General features: G+C 37.9%; 1 protein-coding gene across 1 annotated transcript in view; it reads right to left on the bottom strand.

Annotated features, from left to right (window-relative positions):
* Positions 1-1218: 1218 nt before the first annotated feature.
* CYBB (cytochrome b-245 beta chain) overlaps positions 1219-11521 on the bottom strand; it is a 33814-nt gene continuing 23511 nt past the window's right edge. The window contains exons 9-13 of the mRNA XM_003924055.4: positions 10384-10637; positions 9362-9524; positions 8015-8161; positions 4888-5012; positions 1219-3746 (exon numbers count right to left, since the gene is read on the bottom strand). Coding sequence (XP_003924104.1) covers positions 3620-3746; positions 4888-5012; positions 8015-8161; positions 9362-9524; positions 10384-10637 — 816 coding nt within the window. The 3' untranslated portion in view covers positions 1219-3619. The remainder of the gene's footprint in view (positions 3747-4887; positions 5013-8014; positions 8162-9361; positions 9525-10383; positions 10638-11521) is intronic.

Genomic DNA, 11521 nt, shown 5'->3' with positions numbered 1-11521 from the left:
ATTTTTGTTAGGTTCTATTTTATCTTAATTTAAAAGTAAAAATTAGCATGAATCAAGTTAATCAGTGTTTCTAAACTAAGATACCAAGCTACATAGATGACATAAACTAGAGATTTATGTTACCGCTGTTACCCAGCTATTCTTGGTGCATAATTTGTACCTAGCATAATTGCTTTTAAAATATCCTTAGTTTTTGGCCGGGTGTGGTGGCTCACGCCTATAATCCCAGCACTTTGGGAGGCCGAGGCGGGTGGATCATCTGAGGTCAAGAGTCTGAGACAAACCTGACCAACATGGAGAAACCCCATCTTTACTAAAAATACAAAATTAGCCGGGCGTGGTGGCACATGCCTGTAATCCCAGCTACTCAGGAGGATGAGGCAGGAGAATTGCTTGAACCTGGAAGGCGGAGGTTGTGGTGAGCTGAGATGGCAAAGAGTGAAACTCTGTCTCAAAAAAAAATCCTTAATTTTTTATACCTAATCTGCTAGTGTAGTATAAAGCACATGGAGTTTGTCCCCAGGAAGATGTGGATTGAATGTTGACGTACTCACCCACTAGTTATGGGACTTTTGCTTCTCATTCATCTTCTTTCAGACTGTTTTCTTGTCAACAAAATTGGGACAAAATGGCTACCTTGCAGGGTTGCTAAGGGGTTGACTAAAGTATATGTAAAATGTCTGGCATAGCAAGAGGTGTTTACTCAATGTTGGCTATTTCTATTATTGCCGTTTATTTTAGGTAATGTCCTTTCCCTCCATGGCAGCACCCATTGACTCCCACAGGAACATGCCATGTCCACACCCCTATGCATTTCCTGAATGGTGGAGATTATAACTGGTTGACTCATTTAGAACAATGGCTATCACAGAACCATGAGCATATAGGCCTACAATTGAACTTGATGACACTCAATTGTGAAGTTAGAACATGAAAGTTCAGTAGACATGGAACAAAGAGGTCATATTGGGGTTTCTTCCTTTCTGAAATTCTATCTATGAAATTAAGTTGCACTCCCTTGTCCCTTATGTCAGTGTAGTGAGGATCACCAGTATTTAGCACAGAACTTAGTCTTCAGCTTTCACTTCCCAAATCCATAAACCATGAAGTGGCATGTCATATACAAAAACACAGAGTGTCTAAATCCCTCTGGAACAGAGAAAATCATTGCTAGCTGAATTTACCCGTTGATACAAAGATCAGTAACACAGACACAAAAAAAGCTGATTAATTTTAATAGTTGAGCACAGTTTTAAGAATTCCCCCTAGAAATTATCTCCCAAGTGCCCCCTAGAACTATTCACATACAAAGTCTACAAGTATTCAAATTTCACAAACACAGTTGCAAAAGCAGAAGAACTAAGAAAAGCCTTCCCAGCCTTAAGATTAAAAACAATGCTTCACGATTCTTACAGTATCTGTTACTAAATGCTAAATACTAAGTGCTCATAACTGGAACACAGGGCAGATCTCTCTACTTTCATAACTTGGTTTCGAAGATAGAAAACCTTGGAAAAACATTCTTGGAGCAACAAATGAGGCTGGTTTTACTTATGCACATAGGTTAGAAAGGGACAATATTCTCAGACTCCTTATAAGTGAGGTACCCACTCCAGTTCATATTTTGGTGTAAAGAATTGAAGCAATAAACAGAGCCCGAGTCATACTAATAACACAATAAATATCTATTGAATAGATGAACTGATACCTGAGGTGCAGTGTGAACAGCCTGGACCTAAATGTGTCTAAGCAGAAACCATCCTTGTACATTTCAGAAAGGCTATAGTTGCACAGCAAGCCATATTTATCAGACCTACCCTCAGTGCCCTGAGGATTCTGGGGGACCAAGGGAACAGAAATAAGACAAAGAACAACTGAGTTCTTATTTACTTCATCCTAGTCCCCTGAATAATCCCCCAGAGCATCAAAATTTGTGACCAGATATTAAAAGATTCAGTATTGTAGACAATCAAAACAACATGAATATGTGTATACCTTCTTCAATTACATTCAACACATACAAAACTTTAGGAAATCTGGGGCAGGGAATGATCAATATGAGACCCCCTTCCCCTCTCTCTCCCTTTTGCCTTTTTTATTTTCTCTCACTTTCCCATTCTTTTCGTATTTCCCTGTCCTCCCAAACCAGTCTCCTGCCCTTCCCCAAGCTCTTTCTCTTTCTTCCTCATCACCAAAGCTTAAGAGTTCTAAATATCTGTGGTTCCAAGGGGTGGGACAAATAAAACTGGTTTTAATTCCGAGAAATGGGAGCAGTTCTAAGAAAAAAAACCCCTGCTCTTGGCCACACTAACAGTGATTTACGAACTCTTGAACATATGTCCAGAACATTCTATTAGGTGTAAATTTTATCTCTGTATAGAGATTTTAGTTTTGGGGATGTTAATTTTGGGATGATGATGATGATATAATACAAATAAACCATTAGCACACAGATGTGTTCCGTTTTGTGTGTGTATTTAAGGAAAACAAGGGGTGGGTGCTATTTAAAGCAGATCGCCATATCAGATACATACTTGTCACAATTCTTAAGTTCAATATTCATAAGGGCTAGCTGGAGAAAACCATTTTGGGCAGGAAATCAGTCTGCATTTATTTTATAGCACAAGGAGCAAGACTAGATAAGCCAGACAGAATCATGGCAGGAGATTAATTCTCCACCTCCAACACTCTCGTTTTCATGCTTCAGTAAGAATGTGCAGAACCCTCCAGGACATCCTATTGGTTAGTATGCTTAGCCTATTCTTTACCCCAGGGAGAATCGAATTCCTTTGGTTTATAAGAGTAACGGAAGTTTTTTTTTTAGATAATTCTAATTAAGGCTTTACATTAATTCTATCTTGGCATTGTGTGGTTCTAAGTTCAGTCATTCATTCATTTAAAAAAAACCTTACTTGAGTATCCACTCTCTGCCAAGCACTGTGGTAAATGAAGAATATTACATTATCTCCAATCAATCCAATATTCTTCTGTAGAAACAATATCTGCCCCAGTTACCCTGCTCTATTAGTAAACTGGAGTATGCTTAGATGTCAATACAGTCACTATTAAGTGTTGAGACACTCTCAGCATATATTATTTCCTAATGATCTGAAAAATTTCCTTCAATATGATATTAATGATGACAAAAATGACACTAAATGAAATACATAGCTACTCCTTGGTTTCCTTCTTCTTTTGAAGAAGATAAAAACTGATTTTGAGGATTCTGAGGCAGCTCAGTGTTATGGGAAAAGTATCAAACCTAGAATAAGATGGGCTAGATCTGGTCTCAGCTTCATAATCTTAGGGAGATTACTGAATCTTTCAATCCTTTTCCTTTTGATTCTAAAATTGAATCCAAGAATCTTTGTCCTACCTGCTACTGACACTACTGAGAGAAAAAAATGAAATAATGTTGTAAAATCTCTCAAAACTATAGAGCTCCATAGAAATGTAACTTATCACTATCAAACAATCTTTGACATTCATTTAAGGGAAAACCATTACATTACAGTTTCTTTATCTCCATTCCTAAGCAAGGGATATTTATATTATCAATTAGCATTATTTGAGCATTTGGCAGCACAACCCACATTTATTTCCTCATGGAAGAGACGAGTTAGAAGTTTTCCTTGTTGAAAATGAAATGCACTCCCCGAGGGCCAGACTCAGAGTTGGAGATGCTCTGTTTACTGAGGGTTTCAGCCAAGGCTTCAGGTCCACAAAGGAAAACTCCTATTCTTGTACTTTTGGGAGAGAGAAAAAAAAAAAAAAAGACAATTTCAAACTTTGGGATGAGATGTCTACAAAGCAGGTAGGGGAATTTCCTGTTAATCTGTGGCGCCAGGGCAGAGTCCCCTCTGCTCCTTTGCCTTTTCCACAAATAGCAAAGAGTTCATATTGCTCAGAGGGAGTATGGTTCAGCCTGTTTGTGTGAGCAGCTGGATAGTTCAAAAGGTAGTTGACTTCTCTGGAAAAATGAAATCCAACCAATAGAATTTTTGGAATTTTTATCACAGAGAAAATGGGGGTGAATTCATGAGTCTTTGGGCTACTTTCCTTCAGGGCTCTGTGCCCCCTAAACCCTCCCTGGCATCTTGAAATTAGGAACAAGCCAACTATGCTAACTACTTAGTGTGGCTTCATTTCTCTAAATTTTAGCGTCTAAAGCTTTGTTCAAAGTGTAGTTTCTGATCAGTAGCCTTGCCATAAACTTTTTTAAAAATGCAGATTACCTGGCCCTACCTCAAATTTTCTAAATCAGTATCTGCATTTTAAAGAGATCCCCAGGTGCTTTGTATACTCATTACAGTGCAAAAAGCAATAGTCTAAAGGGTACATGTATGGTGATCTCTTGAGTTTCTCAGGTACTCTAGCAAGATAAGGGATCCCCCTCAAGGTTTTATAATGACTAAAGTTTTAGTGAGAGCAGAAAGCACCTTGAGACATCTGTAAACTTAAGATTTTAGACCCAGAAGCTATAACTAAAAGTGGAGACAGTGTCTTCTTAACAATAAGTGTAAATTATATTGAATCTTTAAAAGAAGTAGTTACACTATTGAAATTTAGTAGACTAAAGAAAAGAACCAAGCTGTGGCCCTGCTTGGGACAAGCAGGTTGAGAAAGTCTGAGATAGGGACCTGGGAAACTTTTTTTTTAATAACTCTCCAGGTAATGCTTATATAATTTAAATATTCCTTCTTAAAGTTGAAGATACCTGGGATGTACTGTTGGACATAAATTCAACCTTTATATAGTAATAGACGTATCTGAGTTTCTAAAATATTCAAGTTTCGATATGTATGCTACTACTTTAGGCAGACACAAAGGAGCTGCTACTTTAGGCAGACACAAGCCTCAAAAACATCTTGGTGACAGACTCCTTACTTAGGGTGTTGACTTGCAATTGTCTTGAATTCGTTATCCCAGTTGGGCCGTCCATACAAAGTCTTTTGTTTCAGGCCTGTGATCACATCTTTCTCCTCATCATGGTGCACAGCAAAGTGATTGGCCTGTAGGAAAGGACATGAATTCAGAAAAAGACATGCTGTAAAATCACATACAATGAATTTACATAATTCACAAACTATTCTAACCAAGGCAACCTGCTGGATGTTAAAAGGTAAACAAAGATGGACAAACTAGATTTCTCTTAAGCAATTTACAATCTAGAAGGGGAGACTTTGAAGTACAAATATAAATAATCCCATATGTCGAACAGGGTGTGATGAGAGTCATGAAAGAGGCACAAGTATCCTAATGAGAACAAAGAAGGAAGGTGCAGTGGAAGAATAGGGGAAGGTTTAGGGCCACAGGATTTGAGTCAAGCATTGATGAATGAGTAGTGTTCTCATTGTTTTTCTATGTGCTCTATGTTTGACTTTTGCTCTTTACCATAATATACTTCCACTCCTTTGGGAGAATTACTAAGAGATGTAACAATTTTAGACTAAAATACAGCAATACCTTGGTTGCATAATGAGACATCAAATCAAGCCTAAAGCTAGTGTGTCTGTGTTTGTGTGTGTTGACATGCTATTTTTCTGCTACAATCTAGGAGGCTTCAGTTTGAACAACAGGTATTTTTCATAAAAGTGGTTAATTAAATTTATTTTTTAAAGTAAATCAAATTTTAAATTCACTAGATGGATAATGGGCATAGAGGAGGTTAAGAAAGGTGGGCACTCTGGTTTAATAATTCTATAGAGATCAGTTTTGCAGAGCTAAATAATTACTTTTTCAATACAAATAAATTACTGATTAAAAAAAAAAAAAGACCTGTGCCTGGCTTTTTAAATAACAAAACAGTAAAGCAACTTATATACTATAGTTTTTTTTTTCTTGAGTTTTATTTTTATCAAAGTGTTTTTGTTGTGTTTTTAAATTGCAGAAGTGACATTTTGAAACCACTTTTTTTCTGTAGTAACAATTTTTATGGTTATGTTTCCCTAATCAATATTTGCTACAAGATTCCTTTAAGACTTGGAGAATCTGTGATAAATAATATGTCGAAACTCAAATGGGAATTCAGTCTTCACAGTGACAGGGTCCACATGGAAAACGCCCAGGGCTGTGGAACCAATGTCTGTGAATACCCACCTGCTATACTCTGAATGTGTCCTCTCCAAAATTCAGATGCTGCCAATGTGATAGCATTAATAAGTGGAGCCTTAAAAAGGTGATTAAGACAGGAAGGATCATCCCTTATGAATGAGTTTAAGGGCTTTGGAATATAGTCATCACACAGTATTTGACGAGCCTGTCCTTTTTGTTGCCACCATGTAAAAACACTGTATTTCTCCCACCCAGAAGATGCAGCCTTTGCTAGACAACCAAACCTGTTGGTGTCTCAATCTTGGACTTGACAGCCTCCAGAACTTTCAGAAAATAAATTTCTTTTCTTTATAAATTATCCAGTCTCGGGCATTTTGTTATAACAGCACAAATGGACTAAGACACCAGCTAAGACACTGGAAACAAACATGCAGAGACTCTTGCCTTAGCTTCTCATTCATGGTGACAGCTTATGCTGTTTCCAGGCCAAGTCATTAATGTTTGCTTATTTACAAAGATGTTACCCCTCCAGGAATCATTGACTTGTTTCAGGGTTTGTCAATCTCAGCACTTTTGATATTTGGAACTGTGTAATTCTTTGTTGTGGGGGGCTGTCTTGTTAATTCTAGGATATTTACACTGCCAACTGTCTCTGGTGTATGTCTGGGCTGGGAGAACAGAGCAAAATTGCCCCAGTTAAGAACTACTGGCTTACTTTATTATAGTGGTCTCCAAACATTTTTGAAAGACCACTCTCATTGTACACACACATACACATACACACACATACATGCATATATATCACCTTCATTAGATATATATTAATTTATTTACAAATGATAATCATGAACTACTGGGAAATGCTGAGAGTACAGGTTCTGGCACATTCTGTCTCTGTCGCTTATTTGTTGGGTGCTCTTAGGAAAATGACCTAACCTGGTCTGAGTTTCTTCATCTGTAAAATGTGGATAATAATAGGAGCTACTTCATAGTGTTGGTGAGAGGATAAAATTATACAATCTATGTAAATAGATACATAAGAATAACACCTGGCAATATGCATGCATAATAGTTATAAATGTAGTAAGTATATTGTAAAATATGCAAAAACATGTAAATCAAATGATTTTATAAATACATATATACATATAAGTGTATGTGATACATATATAAATACATAATAAAATATGTATATACTTTATATACTTATGCATGTTATATATACAGATGCTCCTCAGCTTACAGTGGAGTTATAGCCTAATAAAGCCATCATTAAATAGAAAATACCGTAAGTTTAAAATGGATTTAATACACCTAACTTAACATCATAGTTTAGCCTAGACTACCTTAAATGTGCTCAGAACACTTATATTAGCCTACAATTGCACAAAAATCATCTAACACAAAGCCTATTTATAATAAAAGGTTTAATACCTTATGTAATTTATTGAATACAATACTGAAGTATGACTTCTACTGAATGCATATTGCTTCCACTTCGTTGTAAAGTTGAAAAATCATAAGTTGAACCACTCTAAGTTGGGGAGTGTCTGTTTTACACACACACACACACACGCACATACACACACACACACACACACACACACACACACACAGAGAGAGAGAGAGAGAGAGAGAGAGAGAGAGAGAAAGTTAAATTTCCCTACCATAACCCTGTGCATCATCTTGTCCACCTGGTTTCAGAGTGCCTGGTGGGAGAATTGCCCTAATAATGTCAAAGCAATGGCTTTTATTCCTTAACAGGCTCCGTGGTTTGAATCTAGTCTGAACAGTCTAAATATAATGTGGGGATACCGAATGAGAGTGAATTGACTTGATCACTAAATCCACTAAGTGTACTTAGAAAAAAATAGTACACGAGACACACCAATAACCAAGGGCAAGTCCGTAAGTCCTGTATACCATGGGAAGGACCTGAGCATTGGAGTCCTGTCCTTACCTGAGACTCATCCCAGCCAGTGAGGTAGATGTTGTAGCTAAGGAAGCCAGCATTGTTTCTTTCCTGCATCTGGCTCTCCAGCAGCTGCAGCAGGTCTGCAAACCACTCAAAGGCATGTGTGTCCCGGCACAGCCAGTAGAAGTAGATCTGAAAATGCAATGGATCATGAAGCAGATTATATTTGGTAGGCCCTATCAGCATTAAAATGTGATTTCTACTTTCTGTCCCTTAAACTTTTTCCTGATGCTCAGAATGCCTAGAAACATAGATTCTCAGGAGGTTCTGAACATTTCACAGGCTAGTTTACATGAACCTGCTCTGATCTTCACACTAGCAGGGCAGTAAATAACTAACTTGACCTCAGAAACATATAGCTTAAGAAAAAACTATTAGCCCACCAAGTCTCCCCCTGGGTCTGCTCTTACTCTCTCAGAATCTCTGGCTACCTTTGAATCTCTTCTCAGAAAGTCTGATGGGATTTAGACTAGCAGGGACTGCCACAGAAATTCTTCCCTGCCTGCTACTGCCAGACATTCATGAGTTTCTAGGTGAAAAATAAAGTTGTACGCACATCCCCTCCCACATGGAAAAGAGGTACAAGGAGAATGAAAAGTCAAAGTAGGCTTAATGTCCCTATTAGAGTTTATCTTTTCAGGTATTAGAATGGCTTGAGGTTTATTTAGGATGCCCTTTATTCCACAATAAAACCAAATTTATAGGTAACCCAAAAATCCCCTGTGAATTGATCCTGAGGAGATATTCATAAGTAGGAATTTCAGGTCCCCTCTCCTCCCTTTGCATAAAAAGTATTGGTGGCGGGGGAGGGGGCTGGAAATGGAATCAATCTCAATATCTAACACAAGATAAAAGAAAAATTATTCAATATCCTCTTAGTGGAACATGAAGGAATCATTTAAAATCATCATTATAAAGCCTGTGAAGACATTGAAAAACACTTTCTATAATACATTTCCTAAAAGTAGGACATGAAATTATACATGCTCAATATATAAAACTTTCTAAAAATATGTAAATGTGAAAATATTAGAAGAGAATATACAAAACTGATAGCTATTAAATTGGGACTGTGAACACTTTCCCAACTTTCTTTCTTCTGAATTTCCAGCAGCACTATACAGATACAATATTTTCCCTTCACTAATAGGCCTGCTTTGCTAGAAGCACATTGGACTTAGTCTTTTGAAGAAAGGTCTGTCTCTTGAACCACCGGAAGCTTTTCTTCACTTCCCATGGTCTCTGTCAACCTCATCCCTGAAAGCACTTTCAGGCCTCACATGGCAGAGTATGGTGACCGCTTCAGGCCTTCCAATAAATGAAAGGGCTTACCTTTTTGAGCTTCAGATTGGTGGCGTTATTGCAATATTTATACCAGACTGACTTGAGAATGGATGCGAAGGGTGTGACCCCAATCCCTGCTCCCACTAACATAACCACCTCATAGCTGAACACATCTTCACTGGCAGTGCCAAAGGGCCCATCAACAGCTATCCTGAAGGGAAATGGGGAGGAGACAGTTACAGAGATGTCTTGTTCTTCAGAGTGAGCTGGGACACCTATGATTATTGGGGATATGAAATATGTTAATTCAAATTGGAACAATGTATCTATTTAGGTGCTTCTTTCTATGAAGTAGCTCTCAAGTAAAAAAACTTAGTGCTGATGTTGGGTTTGCAAGTAAGAAGAGAAATATTTGGGTAACCAAAAATATGTAGTAACTCAGCACAAGTATTTTTTAATCTCCCCACCCGACTTCACACATAACAAACCCCTCTCCACACACACCATATCTCTTGCCAGGACATCCCACTCGAAATTTTTGCACATGCTGCACATTGAAGTGAGAATTTGCCATATCATAACATTTTGTATTTATGTCTCCACTTTTCATTTGTCTATTCATTGAGTTATTCAACAAACTCTCAAACCTTTCTTTAGCATCTACTAAGTGCCTGATACCATTGTTAGGCATGCAGGGAAAAGGAGGTAAGGGGGCTAATATATGGCATTTAACCTCAAATAAATTATGCCAATTAACATTTAAGAATATTTTTGATATACCATAATTTTATTTGTTAGGAAAGTTAATATAACTTGGCTTTGACCCTTACATATTTAAAGGAGTTTGGGGGCATTTATTTCTAATATTTGATTCAAAGGTTTCACAGTTCACATAAGATTTATAAAAATATGCATAAACACATATGAAATAGTGACCACAGAAACAGTTACCTATATTCTTAGAACCTGTGTGTTTTGTTGGAGACTTAGTAAAACATGGAGGAAAAGGAGCTGTTTAGTGCCATTTTTCCTGAACTCATACACATTGGTAATATGTACTTTTTACTCACTTAGGTAGTTTCCAAGCATCTTGAAACTCCTGCTTGTCACAGCCACAAGCATTGAACAGCCCCTCTGTCCAGTCCCCAACAATGCGGATATGGATACTAAAGAAGTCTTCTTCAGGGGCAGAGGTCAGTGTGAAAGGGTGCCACTCCAGCCTGGACACCTTGGGGCACTTGACAAAAATGTATTGTCCCACTTCCATCTTGAACCCCTTCTTCTTCATCTGTAGCTCGATGGTTTTGAAAGGATGAGTGACCACCTGTCGAATAAAACATATGTCTGGAAATGAAATTTTCCTAAATACTTGCCTTTTTAGTGTCCATATGGATAAAAAAATAAAAGCTGAACTAAATTGGCCCATCTAGATCTTTGCTTTAGGGCCAACAAAGCGGTTCCTCCAGTAGATGTGTCTGTCACAGGGAATTGCCCTCAGTTGTAGCCCATTACCAATGATGGGCTGATGAAGGAATACTCAGGCCCAGTTCCTTTTCCAAGGGGCCATCTCAATTCCAGCATTCCTGTAGAATCAGCTGAGGCCACAGTTGCAACTAGAAAGAGGGTCAGCTTTTCTCTATCCCCATTTCTGCCTTCTTACTTCCTTTCCAGGTTTATTTCCTATAGATTGCCTTAGAAACCTTCTGCATGCAGTTATTTCTCAGTCTTTGCCAGGGAATTCAATGTAAGAAATCAGCCTATTGTGATTTTTTCCTCTCAGAAGTGAAAAAAGGTGCTAAAAATTGTACAAAAAGTGATGTGTCGCTCAGCCTTCCTATCTTCCCAGAGGAAGAGAGAGGGCCTTAGTATTAGATTGGTGCAAAACTAGTTGTGGTTTTTGCCATAAAAGTAATGGCAAAAACTGCAATAACTTTGCACCAACCTAATAACTGGCCAGAAGAAGGAGATCCCATTGGCTAGTTATGTAGCAACATTCTCCAAACCGAGCCTAACTAAGCCAGTCTATCTTTGTCTTGAATCACACCTTGAATCTGCCTGATTCGATGCATTACTTCTACATTTCTCCCTGCCTGGGGATTACATGTGTTCTACACACCCACTGCCATCCTCATTTGTCTATGTACACACATGTTTATAACAGCTTTATTCACAACAGCAAAAACCAGGAAACAATCTAAATGTCCATCA

This window comes from Saimiri boliviensis, chromosome X (assembly GCF_048565385.1).
Source record: "Saimiri boliviensis isolate mSaiBol1 chromosome X, mSaiBol1.pri, whole genome shotgun sequence".
Taxonomy (NCBI): Eukaryota; Metazoa; Chordata; class Mammalia; order Primates; family Cebidae; genus Saimiri; species Saimiri boliviensis.
This window is presented reverse-complemented; position numbering and strand designations above follow the sequence as displayed.